General features: G+C 37.8%; 3 protein-coding genes across 3 annotated transcripts; 1 reads left to right on the plus strand and 2 right to left on the minus strand.

Annotated features, from left to right (window-relative positions):
* Positions 1-1181: 1181 nt before the first annotated feature.
* Positions 1182-2223, minus strand: LOC121051954. Its single transcript, XM_040515630.1, has 2 exons — positions 2074-2223; positions 1182-1955 (listed from the first exon to the last, which is right to left on the minus strand). Exons 1-2 carry the CDS (start codon positions 2148-2150, stop codon positions 1325-1327), a joined length of 708 nt encoding a protein of 235 aa, XP_040371564.1. The 5' UTR covers positions 2151-2223; the 3' UTR covers positions 1182-1324.
* Positions 2224-5487: 3264 nt separating this feature from the next.
* Positions 5488-16695, minus strand: LOC112187309 (RNA cytidine acetyltransferase 1). Its single transcript, XM_024326053.2, has 26 exons — positions 16420-16695; positions 16231-16322; positions 15962-16133; positions 15714-15836; positions 15296-15469; positions 15000-15110; positions 14780-14913; positions 14577-14670; positions 13718-13816; positions 12794-12930; positions 12535-12623; positions 10940-11063; positions 10738-10825; positions 10552-10651; positions 10420-10472; positions 9936-10112; positions 9778-9815; positions 9110-9200; positions 8536-8715; positions 8353-8443; positions 8187-8256; positions 7969-8116; positions 7099-7227; positions 6697-6822; positions 6113-6178; positions 5488-6003 (listed from the first exon to the last, which is right to left on the minus strand). Exons 1-26 carry the CDS (start codon positions 16522-16524, stop codon positions 5710-5712), a joined length of 3105 nt encoding a protein of 1034 aa, XP_024181821.1. The 5' UTR covers positions 16525-16695; the 3' UTR covers positions 5488-5709.
* Positions 16696-16855: 160 nt separating this feature from the next.
* On the plus strand, positions 16856-20337 carry LOC112187311 (protein SLOW GREEN 1, chloroplastic). The gene is made up of 5 exons (XM_024326054.2): positions 16856-17578; positions 18423-18569; positions 18739-18819; positions 19535-19716; positions 19804-20337. Exons 1-5 carry the CDS (start codon positions 16925-16927, stop codon positions 19826-19828), a joined length of 1089 nt encoding a protein of 362 aa, XP_024181822.1. The 5' UTR covers positions 16856-16924; the 3' UTR covers positions 19829-20337.
* Positions 20338-21889: the final 1552 nt, after the last annotated feature.

The raw sequence follows: 21889 nt of genomic DNA on the forward strand, positions 1-21889 counted from the left end.
TCTCCTGGCAGGCCTCTCGCTGTGTACTTTCGATGTTTTCACTTGGACAAACTCCCTTCCCAAGAAAACTCTTAATCGAGAACTTAGGAGACTTGTTTATACCATATACATGTCGAGCGCAACACACAGGAAGAACAAGGCTAAATAACCACCGGAAATAACGGGCAATATTTATCTTCTAAGTAAAGAAATACTAATAAAAGATGGTGTAAGTTGTAACTAGAGAAATGAGGAAAGAAAAAAAAAAAAGTTGTAACTAAAGAAATAAGGAAAGAGAAAAAAAACAAACAAGAAACCTTTGCTTTCCAGGAGATTCAAACCAAGGTTGTAGCTAAAGAAATAAGGAAAGGAAAAAACAGGGAGGAGGAAAAAACACAAACAAGAAAGCTTTCGAACCAAGGTAGAGCCTTAGGAAGGGAAGAAACAACACAGCTGCTTTGCCAACTGAACACTAATGGATTTCATAAAAATGTAGCAGTATTAGGAAAATATTGTAAGGAATGTGAGCCCAACCAGCCTCTCATGTAGATATGCCACTGATAGAGGGTTGCGGTTGAGGGTTTAGAATAGGCAGGGGTTTAGGATTGAAGGCTGGGTTCGACAAAGTGATGAAGGATTGAAGGGGATTGAAGGCTTTGTTGATGAAGGGGATTGAAATGTGGGATTGAGGAATAATTACCGAGGACGAAGATATATATGCAGCACACCCTCAATGCAGAAATTCGGATTTAAGCAAGGGAGGGTGCGGTGGAGGACTTAATTAATGGTAGTGCGTGCGGTGGAATCAGTTAAGCACATGCAGAGAGGCTGACAGCCGATCTGAAGGAGCTGTTCTCTGGATGAACAGACCTGGAGATGTGCCGCCAGTAAGTAGAAAAGGTAGCGAGATGGATAACAGTTAGCAGAACCTTACATAGGCACACAAAACCAGCAAGGCAAAACCATCCTCCCAACATATAGGCAGTGACAAAACTGTAACCGCAGGAAAAAAAAAAAAAAAAAGGCAGAAACATGCCCCTAACAAAGAAGCAGAGACAAAGTGTCCCTGCGTAAAGTGTCCCTGCGTCCCTGCGCTATTGCTGTGAGCAGTCACCGGGAACTCGGGTTTAGTATGTAGTATAATTAGCAACAAAATATTAGGGTTAAAAAAAAAAAAAAAAAAACACACACACACACGCAAGTCTATGATCAATTTCCTACAACTTATTTTTCTGATTGAACTTACAGTAAAATCTTGATAAATGAATGTTTGATAAATTAATAACCTCAATTAAATAATAAATTTCTCCTGTCCTTAACTTGCTTAATTATTCCCCTCGACAAATTAATGACCTTCTTGTAGCTGATTCTGAACTCCAACTCCAAGAGCGAAGGCAGCTCCTTGGAGAGTCTGTTCAGCTTTTGATCTCGCATCTTGTTTAATATACTGCTCAGTTTGGTGGATGGCATGAAGAAATGTTAGTGTTTTTTTGTCCTTACATAATTCCTTATTATCCTTAATAAGATGGTAAAAATCGCGGAGAATCCGTTGAGCTTTGGCTATTTCCTGTCTTTCAATAGCTGTGAAGGCATCTTTCAAACGGCTGGCTAGAACCGGCTGGATGCTGTGCAAATTTTCAGTTTGGTGTAACTGCCTCTGCAGAATTCCTCTTCCTCGCGCATTTCCGTGTTGGTGTTCGAACTCCGCTCCAATTGCGTTGATGAGAGCTACAGCTTTGGCTTTATTATCTTCTTCGACTGCCTGCTCAATTGCTTTCATCATTTCTTGAAGCTTGGCTTCTTTCACATCGTCAGGCAAATCTGTAGCATCTAACCTGGCAGCAACTCCTGCAACCATGGCACTAGCTGTCTGATATTTATCAGCTTCAAGAGCAATCTCGGCTCCCCGCAGAACATTTACCCATGCCCCTATCTCCTCCTCAGTTAGTGGCCTGCCACCACTGGAATTCTCGTCCCTAAATCAATTCATAAACATATTCATCAACTCAACAACACAGACGTAAGCGTCAATGAATATAAGAACAAAAAAGTAGAAACATATACTAAAATGAAAATATGGATCTACTCGCATACTCGGCAGCCCAAGTCCTGACCGACATTGCCAGCCCTAGCACCAGAAACATCCCAGTTAGAGTTGAAATCTTGGCCATCTCTCTCTTTTGAATGCTTGCTCTGAGTTGATATGCTCAGTTCACCAGGTCTATATATGTATTTATAGCTCACTGGTTGAGTGGTTCTGTTGCAGAAAATTCGAGAGGCCTTGCATTGCTTCTCCAGCTGTGAATCAAAGCATTGCATGTTTGCCGCTTCTCGCGTGCCTTTGAACGAGTTTCCCACCGTAATTTGCTCTATCGAAATGTAAAGAAAATCAACTATTACTCACTCACCAGACAAATAAAGAATCCACGTAAAAGTCAGTAGCTACAATTTCTTTCTTAACAAACTAAGTTAATTGCTACTATTTAACAATGTGTACAGTAGGCTGTTTTGCATCAATTTAAATATTGCAAATTATCTTAATATACACTGGAAAAATACACACCTGATGGTTTTGAATAATTAATTAAATGGATGTGAGAAAATTTATCAAATAACAGCGAGGAGTTACTACAGATAGTGGGGCGAGTTGTTTTTTTTTTTTTTTTTTTTTAAATAGTGGGCAAAGTTTTTTCATGGCTAAAATGCACAGTGGGAACTTTTATATATATACTAGAAAATGTCTACACACCCGATGGGTGTGAGAGTAGTGGGAAGTTAAAATAGCAATTGTGAGAATGAAGAGTTTGAAATTGTTATTTTCAATTGTGAGAATGGAGAGTTTGAAATTGTTATTTTCTTTAATTTATGTTTTTATTATTTTATTTTGCTTTTTACATTTTTGTCCCTGATGTTAAAATGTAATCTATGATATTTTAATATTTGAGGGTTATAAAGGTAAAAAAAAATCAATTTTGGCTAACAACACCTCTTCTCTTAATAATAGTATAGATTTTTCTTTTACATTTTTATCCCTGATGTTAAAATGTAATCTATGATATTTTAATATTTAGGGTTATAAAGGTAAAAAAAAAAAAAAAAATTTGGCTAACAACACTTCTTCTCTTTATAATAATATAGATATATATATATATATATATATATATATATATATATATATATTCTGGACACTCCCCACCCCACCCCACCCCTGATATTAGTGAGATTTGAATTCATGATCTCCACGGTGTTAGTTAAGCTAGCTAACTAACAAGCTACGGCTCACCGACCACATAGTGGGAAGTTAGTTGCAGAGGATAAAAATTTTTTTCTAAGGATCTATGTCTTAGATAAAATTAGGCCCTATCGGCTCATGGCATCTGTAACTTGCAAATTCTATGAGTAGTTGAAATATTACAATGTTATCCCCGTTGTTTGATCTTTTGGATTTATCAAAAAAAAAAAAAAAGATAAAAAGAGAACCTATGTTGTTTAGTGAACACATCAAACCTCATGTTGGTGAAATTTGAAGTAAACACGCATCTTGTACAATCATCCTTCACAAATGTGTTACTCTAGTAGAAGCAAGTGACTCTTAAAAAAGTACCAAACACTGAGTAAGTAAGAGGAAATAAAGCTAGGGACAAATGAAAGATGAACCAGAATGCAAATTTCAAAAAAGGCCAAAAGTTGAATCACTAATGCAAAACTATGAAACAATACAACAGACCACAAATCCTATAAAATAACTGCTTTCATTCAAAAAATTAACCAATCTTTTGAAACTTAAGCCACGTTTGTCCTTAGGGTACGGTCTTGACACTAGAGCGTTCCATCACCCATTCTGACTACTAGACCACTCTTTGCAAAACCAAATGAGTGGAAAATGGTCCTTCCTCCGGGGATCCTAGCAGACACATTGAACAACTAGTCCATGATTCCACCACACCATACTTTTTCATGACCAAAATGTCGAAACAAGACGGTCGGAGAATCTCAAACAATGCAAACGAGCACTGATCCTTACCCCCATAATATCTCGATAGCACAGGTGGAGGTTCTCTCCTAGCTTGGTGGACCTCCACATTGCGAAACGACTCATCAACCATATCCAATGCCACAATGGAATTATTGATGTAGAGCGAATGGCGATAAGGATTGAAGAAAAACTCGATTGTGCAAAAGGAGGAAAACCCGGTTTGCTGCAACTTTGGCATTTGATATCCGAATCGTGATTGCAATAGCTTTCCGGAAAGGGAACGATGCCAGGAGCAAAACTCGTCGCTTTGCCACGACGTGTGGGCTTTTTCGGGCTTTCAGGGTCTTTTATGGCCTCAAAACTGCGATTTACTATTTTTCAGAATTTTTGGTTTTCTAGTTTGTTTTGAATTGGTTTTGTTTTTACCCGTGGGTTTTAGGGTTTCATTGTTAGTCGCCCTAGGGTTTCTTTTCTCATATATAAGCAACCTTAAACGGTTGCAAAACCTATCTTTTATCATATTATCAATCAAATTGAGAGTTTTTCTCATTTATCTCTGGTGGACTCCAGGATTCTTGTTTTAGATTTATTGCTTGTAAACCTAGGGTTACTTTTCCGACTACGTCAATTATGGAAACAATAACCCCATCCTAGTGAGTCTTGGCTTTGAACCCGGCCAGTGAAAATCACCTACATGGTAAAAAGTCTGCAGGAACATTATCAAGACTCTTCCAGGCACCCCTTTTGGCCAAGGACCAGACCTCAACCTAATAGCGCCCCAACATGACTCCCTCGCTATCTTCACAACCTTATAGTCATTAATACTAGAATCATAGCAAAACAGATGACCTAGGTTCCTGGCAATATCGATAGAAGACTAGGGCCAAGTATATAAAAACCCAAACTTTATAATGGATGGGTTCCAGAGAATTACAGGAGGGCCTTTTTCCATGTACACGTACAGTGAGGCATGCATAGTAGTTCGTTACAAGTTCCTACCACTTGGTAGCCGAAAGTGGTCTAGCTGGCTATTGTAAATGGGACTTTGGAACTTTGAATACTCGCCGAATAATGCTGCTGGGTTTGAAGGAGCTGCTGCTGCTGAGAAGCGGCGTTGGTTTGATTCTGGAGGTGGGTTTATGAGAGAACTCCCATGACTTGCAGACGAAGCTTCATTTGATTAAATTCTTTGCGGGGCAACTTCGATAGGATTTTCTCTGTTCTTCATCTTCAATTCTTCATATTGCCGTAAATAATAATAATAATAATAATAATAATAATAATAATAATAATAATAATAAAAAGACGGAACCAGTGGCGTGTCAGCACTCGGCACCAGTCTTTTGTATTTCCTTTGCAGATATTTGCCTGGGTGGGGTTCTTTCACTAAAAGTATTATGAGGTATGTGGCAAGTAATTTTGCTTCATTTCAACATTCTTCCCACAAAACATGCAAGTACCTATTTCTGACTCATAAATTTCTTCAAAGAACCTCATAAGATGCTGACAATCAAACTTCGTTCCTTGGAATATATCAAATAAATACAGGTATCAAATTAATCAATTGATATTTGAGATGACCAAGAAGTTGGGAGGTAACTATTGACACAATGCACTGGTACATGTCTGTTCCTGTCAAAATTATACCCTGCACGCTGTTGTGACAGTAGGTAATTTAAAGGCTATCAGATCAAACGGATATAGTACCTAAATGTTAAAGAGTTGCAATGTGAATCAATCCTCAAAACATGTCACTAGCGTGAAGATTTCCTCTTCTTGTTGGACTTAGAGGTGGAGCCATGCTCATCTCTACCACGTCTGTTTCCACCCTTGTCACTCTCTCTATGTTTTCCATGCTCCTCTTTTTCTTTTCTACTTGATTTCACACTAATAACACCATCCCTTGGTATCTGTCTACCATTCTGCAGAGCATTTGCAAACTCTGCATCTTCGTCCTTAATTGCATATTGTTGAAATAACTCGGGATTTAACGAATCTTCGTCCTCAATTGCATCTTGTTGATTTAACGATTTGGATCTCATTTGATCCTGCATGTGGATAATCACATCAGTTCAGTTCTCACTCTCTTAGGAATCCGAACAAGGGAGACAGAATGGAAAGTCACGGTGAACAGGAGGTTAAAGGACTAATGCATACCTCAACTTCTCTCGCAGCATTTTCAAGATCCTCATCGACAGAGATTTTGTGAGGTTCCATTAGAGTCTGAACTCAGGCAAGAATTAGAAGATTAGAAATAGAAAATTAAAAAATGATACATATGTCCACTAGCACGGATCACTCAAGGATATAGACCACATACTTTCACCATTTTTCTCTGGATAATTACCCTAGACCATTTTTATAGCACTATCTCCCACTAATTTTATAAAAAACATATTGAAGGGTTTTATTAACTGATGGTAATTTGGCTTGCTTTCTCCAGCAAGTGGCTAGACAATGGATGACAATCAAAGTTGCTAATCAATAATCTAATCATAAGTAGATAGCAAATAACCTAATCTAAGCATGACACTATAGTCACTCAGTTAAGCATCTGAAACTGCTCAGCTCTTTATGCTTATGAGAACTTAAAGCAGATACTTTCTCCTCTTATTTCATTAGTTCCTTCCTGCATCTCATTCTTCAGAACTAAGGTTTCATAACCCTTAGTGAAATCATTATTAGACACCAAAAATCATGAAACACTAACTGTGACAAGGTTACTAGTTTGCTCAGCTTACTTCTTTTGGTTGAGGCAAGGTTGACTGAATCTCGTCAGACGCAATAGAGTACAAATATTTGTAGATCTTCTTGATAACTTTTATAAACAGTGACAATATCTGCTGCCTTTCTAATTTCATGACCCCCTGCAAGAGACGAATGTGAGTACTTAGGAACATAATCAACAAAATGTACTACAGCATGAGCAATGCACATTATATTATGTGAAGATAATTTATGAAGTATGAAGATTAATTATTGGCTAATTTTTTTATTTTATTTTATTCCTGGATTGGGTGGGAGGTTGGAGGAAAGACAAGCTTATGCACAAATTTAAATAACTATGTTTTCATGAGCATCTGAGTTTGCCTGCATGCTCACATGTACGCAAGAACCCCGCAAAGAATGGTAGAGAAACAAACCTCGATATAGGAGATATCTCGACTTTGCAGGCCAATGCACAGCAAAATAGAAGCTTGAGCATATGACAATGTTACCGGAAGTTTTTCTTGAAAATAGAGATCTGAAATGGTTCGAACAAGATCCAAAATCTGTAAAGACGACATTAGTTAGAGACGTGCATGTACAAAAGTTATTTACATTCAAAGAGAACCTCTGAAAAATATCAAATGATTGTGTACTCTCCAGTTATATTTTGCAAAGAGACCATGGTCAATACTGCAACTTTAAAGAGAAAAGTAGGACCAAAATGGTTTCATAATGGGATTGGAAGGCATCTGTTAGATAGTTATTGGTTTTTAAGACTGGCTGTTTTTTGTTGTAAGATGTAGTTCCACTATGACTGGACTCCTTGTCCGCTGGTTGTAATTTCTGACTGTTCAATGAAAGTCTATTCTTTTTTAAACAAAACAGGCTAATGTTGGTTACATTGAACAAGGAATGCACTTTTACAAAAGACAGTAAAGCAAGGTTAGGGGAGTCGTATTTATGTCTACGAAATTTCAAACGAATGGCCAAAAAGAAAATGAACAGCATAAAAGTTATCCCTATCAAAAGTCACCCAGTATATAAAACTTAAACCTCATAAATCAAATTAGTGAAGTAACTCACCATTTCTACCACATTCAGATCAGCAATGTAAACATAAAACATCAACCAGTGACATGGACAGGATGATTCTCTTGTAACACAACACAAAATTTTCTTTTTAATGCAAATCATAGTCTTCTCTAGTATGAACCAGATGACATATATAGGTCCCCCACTCCCCCCAACAGGAAACTAAAATGTCTCTAAGATAATGGCCACAAACCATTACTCAAAGATCTTACCATATGAAAGTCAGCAAGATGGTTTGTATAAGCTTCCAGTCGCTTCATATCATAAGGCGAGAAGAAATCTTTAGTCGACTTTAAGAATCCATTTGAGATTTTTGATGTGGACTCTAGCTCCTTGAAATTGATCTTGGGATCTAAGATGCTGAAACATTATGAGGTATAAGCACTTGAACAATGAAGATGTATCGGAGAAGGAAAAATATATGTTCTACCTCATGGCGAGCCTATAATCCATCTTCTGGAAACTAACACCTAATAATCTGAGAAACCTTCGCCTGAAATCTGGGAAATTAACCATTTATTGAGTTATTAACTGACAGTTACAGAATATGAATAGAGATACAAGTAGAGCAATATGTTGTTAAAATATATGCCCACCTAGGTAAAATGCATGAAAATCACTAACTTCAAGGTCATCACTGTTCAACGATTTCAGGACCATACATGTATGCTCACCCGTCACAGCACTCTATCAATTGAAAAGAACAATGTCAGACTACTACAATACAAGAAACTATAATACAAAAAAATATCCATTTGGAAGGAGGAATCCATCTTAACTGGAATATGCCCAATATAGAATGGAGCAAATTTATGTTTACTCCAAAAACGGAAAAGGTCCAAGGTAAGGCCGAAGGAGACACCAATATAATGGAGCTTCTCCGGTCGTCTTTCACGAAGATGCACCAGCAAATGGGGAAGATCTGTTCTGGGTTTTATATTTTCCTCAAGCAATGAAACCTACAAGTAAAATGAGTAGTCCGAATTCATCATTAATATCAATTGTAACAACAGGTCGCTCATTTATGTTTTATACTTAATATCAAATAGAGAAGCCAATACATATTATGCGCTCATATTAATAGAGTGCTTATTAGGATGTTTTACATGGATGATTCACTAAATCTTTTCAGACCTCTCAAAACAAAGTACAATCCCCAAAGCCAAGTTTGATAAACTCACATACTTTAATAAAACAACCATTGCATTCAGTAATGTATTGAGCAATCTATTGAAATATAGGTACATAATACTAATAAGTGCACGGACCAGTCTCTACAACATTACAGCCTACGAATTTACAAGAGAATAAAAGAACCAAAGAAAAGTAAGCTTAGTGATTTAAACTACTTACCTTCTTGGCAGCTTCCACCACACTGACAGCTGGCGCCTCAACTTCTTCGACATCTATTTCCGAAATAGGAGCAAATTGTCCTTCATAGTACCTGAGGCAAAATTAATAATTAATGCATAGGACGTATATTTGCAGAATCACAGTACAGAACCAAATAACATTTGTTCCACTGAATGCAGGATCCCCATGAAATTGGATATCCCAAATAACTCTATTCCACTACCACAATTAACTCTAGCACCCAATGCCAAGGTTATTCTTAGAAATATTCTATCATTGTCCTTCAATTCCCTGCCACTTTTAGCCTCCTGCAACCTGTTCGAGCAATAACATTATGCCCACTCTCCTACAAGCTAAAAGTTTTGGATGATATTTTCATAATCCTAACACATCGCAGTTGCATGTATCACCGAACAATAGGATTTTACAACTTGACTAGTTCCCTCTACTTATTCTATCAATATCAAATTACTTGATCGAAGGAATTTAGCATGCAATAGAGTACTAGAACCATTCTACATCCCAGAAGCTTTAACCCTCTGTTTCGATGTGATGAATATGGGGATAAAACAATCAGTCACTTCTATTCTCTCAAGAACCTTGGCAGCAAAATACACATCCAGATCTGTGTGATCTACAAAAATTGATAAACTAGGGCAGGAACTTACCTTGTCAATAGTTCTACTGCTTGTGAACCATAACCAATCTGCAATAGATAAAGCATAAATAATAAGTATAAAAATAAGAAAAAGGACTACAATTTCAACAAAAAACTGGGGAGACAAACTCAAGTAGGCAACCACAAAGAGAAAATTGAGAAAATTACCTTCATGGCACTTGGATGGGTAGCAATTCGAACAATTCGAGCACCTGAAAGTGTGGGGAAAACTGTGTCCTGAAATTGCTCACAGAACTTCCATGGTATCTGATCACCAAAAGGCTGATGACCATCACTTAAACTTTTGATTGCAGATTTACGAGAAATTTGTCCCTCCAGGCTCACCTGAGAAGAAAGGATGGAACACAAGTGTTGAGCATCCAGAAGACATAGAACAAATGAAACTTAAAATCCTTTTAGAGGAGGGATGACATGCATGAGAGATAGAGAGAGAGAGAGGTCTAGGATTTAATTCAGTATCCAAATCTGAGTAGTTTAACAACTTACAGAGAGCGTTCTAAAAATTAGGGATCAAATAAACAAAATGCCATTGCAGCAGTATTGCACAGAAGATAGGAACATTAATACTAGTTCATCCGCAACCAAAAAAAAGAAGAAGAAAAACCTCATTCATCAAAAAAGACGTGCAAACCTGAATGACACACAAAATATCAGGAAGTTGATTTTTTGACTCGTCAACAGGACCTGCGTATGCAGCATGTATAATCAAGTCAAGCCGATAGCAACAAAGCAAGCATATATAGTTCAATACAAACAAACATACCAAGCAATACGAACAAGTGATGCGCTGGAGCATCAGCCATTAGTTGCAAATCATTTGGAGAATTCTTGTAGTGAGAGGCAACATATAGCGCCATCATTCTCTGCATATAGGAAATATATAAGCCCCAAACAGATTAATATGAATCTGGAAATCAGTTATAAACATACAAGTTGAATATGTACTTACCTGTAAAAACAACTCGCTATCTTTGTGATATGAAAAAAGTGTATCACGGTTCACATAGTAGAGATCACACTCATTAGGTGCAGGTAACCTGGTTGAGAGAGAGAGAGAGAGAGAGAGAGAGAGAGAGAGAGGTCGTTAATATGAAGATAATTAATATGGTTTCATCTTCCTCAGTTCCTCAGTTCTCAGTATAGTTTGTTACCCGTTAAGCTTAGGAATGGAATTGGTAATATCCAAACAAAGTAAGCCGCCAAGCCAGGATTCAACGGGGTCACCAGAAGCATATCTGATTGATTCTTTCAATTCTATCTTTTTGAAAAGTCGACCTACAGCAAAGGTATTTATGAATTCAGCAAATTATGCACATAATACATATATAGAAGTATAGAACAAGTACATTGGTTGCAAGAAATGGTTAATAATTCCACTTTTTCAGAAACAAGGCTATTACTAATCGGAAGCCTAAAGCTGACTGAAAAATTGAGTGATCTGAGTAGGAGAACTTAAAGTTAACATTGATACTAACTTCAGGGGCAGCTTAAGATCACTAGACTACTAAGTACCAATGTACATGTGTTTCAGATGCCAATATTTCAAGAAGAAATGCACAAGTTGGGGTACATTAAATAAAACCACACATTAGCTTTCCCATGTATTACAATCCAAAGGAACACTTTTGGGACTGGCGATGAGAGATAAAGTTTTTCCAACAATCCAAGGAAATACCTTCACCACTACCCACATCCAAACATCAAAGCTCATTGCCTCCCAGGGGAAGCCTCTAGTCTCAAGCTTATTCTCTTGCAAGTTGATGCCTATGTAAGAACACTTGGATCTATATAAAATTTTCTTTGACTACTGAAGTGTAGATAAAGAAAATCCGGCACATTAATATTATTACATATTAAGAAATGGTTACTAAATAAATAAACGATGTATGGTTTCTCTTGCCCTTGAACCAAATCAATACCCCTCTCAGCTTAAAACCCAAAAGTACTCTAATATCTACTCTCTGGATGTCTTCGGCCTTTTTCTTTTTAGAAATTTTTTTTTTTTTTAAAAGACAATCTTATTGACAACAAAGTATGATCCAATAAAAGAGGACAAGCAGACCACAATAAATAAAAACAAGAATTCTACACCAAATAAAATTAAATAGCTGCAAACAAACACCTTAAAGACCATATGCTTAGACTGCAGCTGCCTTCCAGTCCAGCAAAATTTGAGAAATAACCACTGGCTTCCAGTGCTCTTTTGCTCTTTTTTTTTTTTTTTTCTATTCCTCTGCTACTTTTTCCATTATTTTCATAAATACAGTTGGAGGATCACTTCTAAACTCGGAAGGTTTTGTTATTTCCCTTCGTTTGACTGATTCATACTAAATATTCCAATCTGCATTTTCCTTGTTTCCTAAAGTATTGATAATAAAGTTCTAAGGGGAGCAATTACTTCTCCAGAACCAAAAAAAGGGAGCAAGAATTCTAGACAAACAATGAATGCGGCCATTTCCTTCTGTTACTCTTGGAGAGTTTACAACAGCTTGCACACCACCAAAGTCCAACAGCAAGAAAGGGGAAAACGTTGGCCTGTACCATCTTGCAAATTCTAATGTCTTCTCCACTTGATACAAGTTATAATTTCTCAAACCCTCATAGTTCAAGGGGATAATTTTGTTCAAATTAGAAATTGGGGTATAACAATTGAGCTAATGTCAATCTGGGGATCTTGGTTCAACCTCATTTTATAGATAAACCAAACAAAAACAATAACTGCAAGCTCAGGGAAGGATAAGCATACCAGATATAGGGCCATTAGCAGACATCAGGCTTTGCTCTTCCAATTGCTGTAGAAGCTTTAGAGACAAAGACCGACCAGTACCTTCATAGCTTGCAAAGTTAAAGAAATGTGCTTTAGTATTTAAATTGCATTCACGATGATCTCATTTATTAAAACGCAAAATCATGCATGACTGCCTGAGCAGTGGAATACTGGGAACAGTAAATGGAAAGTGAAAGTTCTTTCTCAAAAACTAAAGAATATAATGGACAACTCTTACCCATTAACTGTAGATGAAAGGAAGACCAGATAAGGGCCAAGCAAAGACTTCACCACTGGCAGTGGAATAGCAGCAGCCTCATCAACAACCAATAATTCAACTTGGGAAAGTTTTTCATGCTCATGGGGCTGTATGTACTGCAAGGAGATGTGGCAAAACAACTAGCGTCATAAGAAAATGCAGAAAAATACCCACAGAAGGTATAAAGCTCTAGAACACCTGACTAATCGAACCCAGGCAAGTGGAGTGCCTCCATCCCAAAAGTGCTAGATGTATAAAAAATTACTCTAGGTGCCCCAACAGTTTGCCCATTCAGGAACATGCAGTAAGTAGCAAGCTTCTTTCTCATTCACATTGCACGCACAATACTATAACCACATACAACTGTGTATATTTGTATACTGTCCCATGGCAACCATTGAAATTTCATATACTACCCAAACAAAGGAAGTGCGCTAATCATATACAAAGGTGTACACATGAGGCAAGAGTGTGTACACATTCATATCTTTAGTGATCAGGCTTATCCCCGTTATAAGAACTGTTCTCTTCCAGCCTCAGATTCTGTGTTTCCAAGGGACATGACCAATACATCTCAAGTATCAACTGCCTGAACAAATCCAATTCCAGATCTCAAGGTTTCTGAGTCCACTTTTACTTTGATTGGTACTATGTTAACTATACACTTCTCACTAACCTAACTGACGCTTCCACATCCTGAAATATCATTATTCATTCGATATGGGCTTAATTTAGAAGTTCATCCATATAGTGTATTCACTGAATATAAACTCCTGCTTGTGCAAGTTTTTCAATAAAAAGTACTTGTTTGCTTACTTGTAAGTTAGCTACCCAGTTTGCAAATTACTCTTAAGACACTCAAGATATGCTCGTGCAGTATATTACAGAAGAGATATTCTTTACCTGAATTGTTTGTCTGTGCTGCTTGAATATATTGATCTTTAGAGTTGCTTTCTTCAACGCAGGGTTGGAACTTTTCTCCACATCATAATCTAAATGTTCCTGAAATAGTTTACAATAGTAAGCTCAATAATAACTAGTGTTCCGGAAAAACCAGAAGTAAGAAACAGGTATGATCTTATCAAAAGATACAATCTTTGTTTTCTTTTCCTTTGGTCAAGAATAAAAAAAAAAGTTACAACGTCGTTAAGTACAACCATACAAGCATGAAGTAGATTACAATGTTATACTTACTGTACCAATTAAATAACTTTCAAGTTATCTTATATGTGTTTGAGCCATACAAGTAAAAGTTTCTTGTATGCTGATCGTCGATAGGGCAAATTTTAAAACAAACCCGCTTCTATATGTACATGTAAAGGTTGAAGAGAATGAAAGTGAATGCAAGAGTTTCCAGTGGTTTACGACTATCAATGCCATTGCTAAAGTCTGATGCTTGTGGATTACTCCCTGTTGCCCTGTTGGGGGGGTGTGGGGTGAGCCCTGTACATGTACCAAGAACGCACATGGTCTCTGGCATGGTGGTAATACATTAAATATGCAGTCCTTTGTAAGTCTTTACTTTTTAAAATATTGGCCCTCTTAAAGAAAAGTATGTGTATTTGGCCCTCCAAGAAACTTTTTTGTGATTCCATCCTTGCCCCTGTCTTTGACAATCATTAGCCTATCTTTGGATTGTTTGCATGAAAATAAAGAACAGAATCAATCTTTGGTAGAGGAAGTGGATTTTCTATAAGTAGTAGATTGTGCAAGACTGCTAGAGAATATGAGAACCATCCATGGGAGAAGAGAGACACTGTACCTTATAATCCAATGCATCCAAACCCTTGCAAACAAATTCGAACAAGGTCTTCAAGTTCTCAGGGCTCGGTGCAGTTACAAAGATATTTGAATACCTGTTAATATATAAATATCCAACAACAATCAGGTTCCACCATGAAATTTGTTACATGTCTCTGTGTTTAACATAGATAAACAATTTCAATACACTCTAAAAGCAATTACCCTGCAGCAATAGCTCCAGCAATAGCCAAACCAAGTGCAGCTGACTTCCCACGGCCACGAGCAGCGAGCAAGGCAACAGTACTTCGGAGTGCCTTATCCAATATTGCATCGAGAAATGTAGCAACAGCATTTCCCTGTTCAAAGAATTATAAGCCTTTTCAAACTCAAACTACCACATGACTGAATAATAACTAATAGCAATTAGACAAAAGATGTCTACCTGGTCGAGCGTACAACATTTCTTTATTAAAGGGCCGACGGGAAAGGCGTCACTTAGTTGTTCTTTTAGATCCTTCAATTCCCTTTCTGACTCGGATATTCCCTCAGAGTCCTTTTGATCCAGATTAGGAAGAATAACAAATCAGTTATTAAAGCTTTCGTTGAACAAAAATATCAATAACTCTTACAAGCTACCTAATAAACAAAACCACCATTGAGCATACACATAACAGACAAATTAACCCTTTTTAGCTTGCAATTTTACATATCACAAAACACGTTCGACCAAAAAGTTACCTCTTTAACTGGAACTGGAGTAATTGACCTTATGTGAGATGAAATTGGTAAAATATTCAGTTCATCATCCATAACCACACATGCTTTGCATGATGCAAGTGATAATAAGAAACGCTCATTGAAACGGCCAGTAGCCTGGGAATGTGATTCGGTTCGAAACCTGTCATGGACATCCTGAAATCAAAAAGCCTTGCATATGAGTACTAACAGAGATATTTTTCACTTGAGAATTGTGAAGAGCAGCTATGACATAAATATTGAATCTATAGCATGGCAGTGCTGCTAACATGTATGTCCACCAAGTTATACAACGGTTAAATATAATGTGGGGTATAGCTTAAATGAAAATAAAAAGGCTAAACAGTATGTCACTATGCATAGCCATGGTGTGTCTGAGAGCAACAGAATAGATTCATACCATAACCATGGTGTATAAGTTGGTGAGTGAGGTTAGAGAACGAAGCAACAATATAATTAGTCCGCCACCCTCCACAGTCTCTATTGTTCTTGCTAGTAGATTTGGTGTCACGGCCTCAAAATCCTTAATGCATTGCAAAGAACAAACTCAGTCAAGAACTAGGAAAAAGAAAACTTATAACACCAATCAACAAACTTCAATTAGCGAAAAGAAAAGAAAAAACACTTGGAACGTCACATAATTTGTACCTGAAGTATACACATCCCAAATGTATTACCAAGAATTCTCTCAGAATCCTTGTACAAGCAATAGGTCACTCCGCTACTTTCGATAAAAAGTGAGAAGGGATCAACCTTCTCGGGATCAAGCAGACCCCTCTGCATTAGCTTTTTCACCTGCTTAGCACGTTTTTTCTTGTGACTGCATTTGCAATTACTCAAACCAATCAACAAATTGTTACCAAGGATGAAAAGTTAAAAAAAAAAAAAGGTAAAAAGAGGAAGTGAAAAAATCAAACCTGCTGAGCTCAAGCTTGTCCTTGTAGCACCACAACACAGTAGGCTTTGATTTCTTCAATTCATTGCTGAGCATATAGTGAAGATTCACAATCTGCAACCACACAAAACCCAATCAAGTCCTGACCTTTCTGAGTGAACAGAGCAAACCCAGAACGACGGTGATTGAATTGAAGAGAGTAGAAGAGTACCTGGTCACGTGACTTGTCGCCGACGATGACGAACATGGAGCGGTGCTTGTTTCTGACGCCATTGCTTATCAGGGTTCTGATGCGCTCGTCGACCTTCTTCCTCATCTTTGGTTAGAGAGAAGGAATGCAAGAGATTAAAGGTGGGTTCTTTTTGGTTATAAGGGTCTTGGCTTCGCTGCTCTGCTCTGGGTTCCTTGTGGGTTTTGGCTATGGTGGTGTAGGGTTTATGCGAAAATGGGCGGTTTTTGGACTTCAAGTTCCGTTGGGCTGGGGCTTTAGAGTTATATACTGCAGGGTTTAGCTATAGTGGTTTTTTTTTATTTTTTTTAAACCAAAATGAAAATTACGAAGTTACAGTCTTTTTGGTCAGAAAGTAAAACCCTAAACCCCAAAGCAAAATTTAACCAAAGACCGATAACGAGAAGAAATTCACTTTAAGACGGATAGAGGTAAAAAGAAGTGATCCAGAGGGAGAATCTTGAGCTTGGAGAAGAAGAGAACACAAATGGGTTCCTTGAGTGGTTTCTCTCTGCAACCCAAAACAGTGTTACCCAACACCAAAATTGTTACCCATAATCTCTGCTACAATCCACTCAAACCCCAATTCCTCAATCCTCACCATATTCAAAAGCCACCTTTTCCCCTATTCAAAATCATCTCTTCTCACTCAAACACTCCCAGCCACTCCTGTAAACTCTCAAATGTGTACTCTGCTCTCCAACCCCAGAAAAAGTTATCAACTTTTTTGGTGGAAAAAGTAGTGGGTTTGGTTATAGGGACAGTTTTCTTTGTTGGGTGTTTCAATATCAGAGCAGCTGTGGCACTACCAGCTCAAACAAGCAGTTCCAGTGAAAGTTTGGAGGAGAAGAGAGAGACCCAGAAGGGGAAAAGTGAGGAAGAAGAAATGAATGAGAGGATTTTGGAGGAGGACCCAAGAAATGTTGAGGCTTTGAAGGTGGTTGTGTACGGGAAAATGAGGAGAGGGAAGACAAAGGAGGCTGTCAAGTATGTGGAGAAGTTGATTGATGTCGAACCGGATGAAGTCGAATGGAGGCTGTTGCTGGCTCTTTGTTATGAGATCATGGGGGAATTGGGTACTGCTAAGAAGTTGTTTAAGGAAATATTGGAGAAGAGGCCTCTTTTGCTCAGAGCTTTGCATGTATGTTTCTGGTGTTTTCGCTTTTGTAGATTCGTTATTGTTGGAAACTTTAATGCCTAGATGTTATTTAAATGCTTGTGTTTGGTTGTCTGATACTTATGAGATTAGATAGTAGATATATAGAGATTGATATAGTCTGTACAACTTGAAGCATTGGCATTGTTTGTGGATGAATAGACATTGAAATGGATGAGTGTAGGATTCTAAAATTTGGTTTCTCTGCATTATACTTGGTACAAAGTCTGTGCCGTTGGTTGGTAAAAATTGCAAGTAAACTGATTATATTAGACCTTGGCAGTAAACTAAGTTCTAGCTAGAAATGATGTGTATGCCTGCGTTTGTGTGGCCATTTCTTCCTTGTTGAGTGCTTAATCCTCATTTTTTCTCATCATAGTTTCAATACAAGCTGAAACTGTGTACTTTTTGAGAATTGAATATGCCATGCATGAGCAGTGTTTCTTTGGGTGGCATATTCATAAAGCTCCTAAGTTCCTCACTTTCAGTCGCAGAAGTGCTATTTGAATAGGTATATGTAGGTCAGTAATCAATTATCTAAATCAACCAAGTATTCAAAATGCTAAGTTTCAGTAGTTAAAGACCCCTAGTCAGATTACCTAGCTGGATGGGTCCAATCTTGAGTGCATTACATAGGTATTTGTTCATGATATGATGACAGTTTGTAGGCAGTACATTAGCCAATATACTGAATCCCAATTCAGTCATTTCTTAGCAGTATAATGATAAAACGTTATGCAAGATTTTACATGTATTGATACCTCATGTGTTGAAAGTAACGTGTCTTTGGTTGAGACATACTTGATACCTACATATGTCCTCTTATCAGGGTCTAGCACTGGTTATGCACAAAAAGCGTGAAGGTCCAGCTGTTTTTGTGATGCTTGACAAGGCTTTAGAAATTGCACGTCGGGAAAAAAGAGTGATTGAGGAGAGAAATATAAGAATTCTGATCGCACAGATGCACGTTGTAAAGGTAACTCATCGGTCGCAACTCGCGTTAGATTTTTATTTGAAACCATTTGTCAGAATAGAATTCCTTGTAGTTAAAAAATAATTGTTAATCTTCTTCCAATATGGTTATTGAAAATGAGAATAACTAATGTGTTTTCAGTTTTGCTGACTTTGCAATTTATGCCTTATAGGGACAATTGGAAGAAGGCTTGAATAAATTTCAGGATCTTGTCAATGATGATCCCCGAGATTTTCGACCTTATCTTTGCCAGGTTAGTCTTCTCACAATCATCACTTTCTGCTGGTAGTTTGTGTTTGGCTTTCCTTAAATTATCGGTAACATTCTGACAACTGAAGGTCTTAAGAACAGTGGTAAAAGATTTACAGATACGGGTTCGGAACAGTGTTCCTTACTTCCCAAATTTATTTCTGTAAATGTGAATAAATTGTTAAAATAAAAAGGCAAACGTCTACCCTTCATTCTAGCATTCTTTAATAGACAAGAAACGCAAAAGAAATTAACTTTTGTTTCTTGCCTTCTAAAGATTGTAGGGGTTGGCAGGAGGCCCCACTTCTGACCCTCGTTATCAAAGACAGACTGATTCAAAGTAGGTTTGGGGTTTCTGGGTATCAAAAATATAAGCTAATAGTAAAAGGCAGAAGATATATGCAGACGCAAGTCATGCTTTGTTTACCATTTGACGAATTAATCTGTTGGCATAGTCAAAGCTGAATTTTCTTGCTTACTGGTAAATGGTTCTTTCCAAACATGCCACGTATTGCCACTTGAATCTTCACATACACAGATTTATACTTTCCTTTTTGTATTAATGGATGTGCTGGGTAACAATTTGAAACTGGAATGATGCGATTGTCTTCGTTCAAATTTGTAAACCAAAAGGTGTCAATATATAGTACCACTAATTATGGTCAGAAAGTAAAAACAGAGAAGCATAATGAATATTAAACGTTGGGAATATCTTACAGGGAATTATCTACAGTCTACTGAAGAAAAAGAAGGAAGCTGCAGAACAGTTTGAATTATATAGGGCTCTTGTGCCCGAAGAAGTTTCTCAGAAGGGATTTCTTGACGATGTTGTGTTGGCAGCCAAAACGAAACCTGGGGAACAGCTTCAGAGGGAGTTTGATGCTGAGTTTTCAAGCCAGAAGTAAGCCTAGACTTTTCTCTCAGGGTAACATTATAGATTACAAGTTAGACTGAGGTTTTGTGGTGCTTCAAAAACATATTTTTGTAGAGGAAACGCCACTGAAGACGTGTAGTAAATATGCAATTTCAAGGGCAAAGGCAAGCAGTTGGCATCTATCATGGGGATAATATACAAACTATGAGTTTCTAAAACAGGGCTGGATTCAGGTGCATTTTATTGATTTCAAGATAGGAGCTCTTGCGTACGTTATAATTCTATATTCAGCTTGGAGTTTGTTCCAAGACCTGAATTGTTGTCATCTCAGAGGCTCAACTGACCTTGTCTTTTACCGGAATAACTTCCTCTTGTGAAATAGAAGTGGGTTTAGCAGCTTCCTTCTCTCTTTATATGCCATCTTATGAAACTTATTTGTGTTATCCACTTGAAACTGGGTCTTAAGAATCATCTCACTGTGCAGAACTAAGTGGTAAGATCCAGGTCAGATTTTCTCCTGTTAAATTAAACACCTGGTCTGGATTTCCTGTTTTGTGAAAACGTATCATTAGCATGCAAGTCCTACGATAGTTCTGTAATCTATTCAATAATGATACCATTTTGGCTACGAGGCCTTGTTTAGTGAAAGAAATTATACATTATCTTTCAATCCAGTGCATGTTACAAAAGTACGTATGCACTCTAGCAGCTTTTAACTGATTATTTTGGTTGAAGTTGAAGCAGAACTTTGCAGGTGGACCTCTTAATTGCACGAGCATTTCACAAAGATTTGAGAATACATTGTTATGTGACCCCATTACACTTCCCTTCAAGTGGTGAGGGAATTGCTGACTTTGCGTGTTGGAAGGGGAAGAGTGAGATATCTCTAACTTTGGGTGTGGGCTAGTGCATTAGTGACACCAAGGGATTCTGCATGTGCTATTCTTCGATAATGGAATCCAAACTTTCTGCATATGCTATGCTTCGAATAATCTGCTTGAAACAACCAAGTATATAGATAGATGGAAACCTTATTTATTTTTGAAAGAGATGAATCCGAGCTTAGAAATGCAAACCAATGCTTCAATATTAAACACCAATATTTGATTATATTCAAAAAGATGGGTACAATCCCAAATGGCGAAGCACCTGGTTACAGATTCCCCATGTTGGTCTGAAGCTAAGCTCGGCCATGAGAGGATAAGCTCAAGTTGGGAGGCATATCCATCATATATGCCAGGATGACCTGAATGAGTATTGAACTATCCAAATCTTTTTAGGACTACTAAGACAATAACCAGATTCCTAATCGATTGTAAAAAGAAATGCGCAGTAGCATCCAAGTCCTTTTATGACTGGGAATATTTGAAGTAGGAATAGGGTAGTTGCTATATAAGGACCCTTTCCTAGCTATAGCCTTCAATTCATATTCACACTAGACCGACCCGTACAAAACGAATCCTTCCTCAGTTTTCTTCTAACGGTGGAGCAGTTTGATTGAATACGAGGAAAAAAAAAACTAATCATGGCTCATATCATAGATTCATAGAGGACACAGTGCATCTTTCATTTATGCTCTTTTTTTGTCATCTCAGGCCTTGTGGTGAATCTCATTCAAGCCATTTTCTTCGTCCTGATTCGGCCTTTATCTAAGAATATATACAGAAGGATAAACGGAGTAGTGGCAGAATTGTTATGGCTGGAGGTGTTGTGGCTCGTGGAGTGGGGGGCAGGCCTTGAGATTCAAGTACACACAGACAATGACCGGCGTGATGGGTAAAGAAAATGCCATTGTCATATCTAATTACGGAACTGATATCAATTTCATTCCGGTCCTAGCTCAGCGCTCTGGTTGCCTCTGCAGCTTATTATTTAGTGTTGACGATAAATTCAGCAAGTTCCTTCCTGTCATTGGGCGATATGTGGTTCTCTGAAAATATCTTTATGGGGAGTAACTATTGGGGTCCGAACCAAGGCAAAGCCTCTGCATCAAGTCTCCGTGGACTCAAGAACTTCCCTCGGCCTATATGGATGACTCTACGTACGTTCAGAAGAAACAGGGGGAGGTGAAATGAGACGTGAGGCCTTTGTCTCTGCAGTGAAACACATGAGGTCTTTTGTTCCAGCCATGTATGATGTTACAATCGCCTTCCCTGAAGCTCGATCAGATTCACCTCAAACACTGTTACAACTCTTCTAC

This window comes from Rosa chinensis, chromosome 2, assembly GCF_002994745.2.
Source record: "Rosa chinensis cultivar Old Blush chromosome 2, RchiOBHm-V2, whole genome shotgun sequence".
Classification (NCBI taxonomy): Eukaryota; Viridiplantae; Streptophyta; class Magnoliopsida; order Rosales; family Rosaceae; genus Rosa; species Rosa chinensis.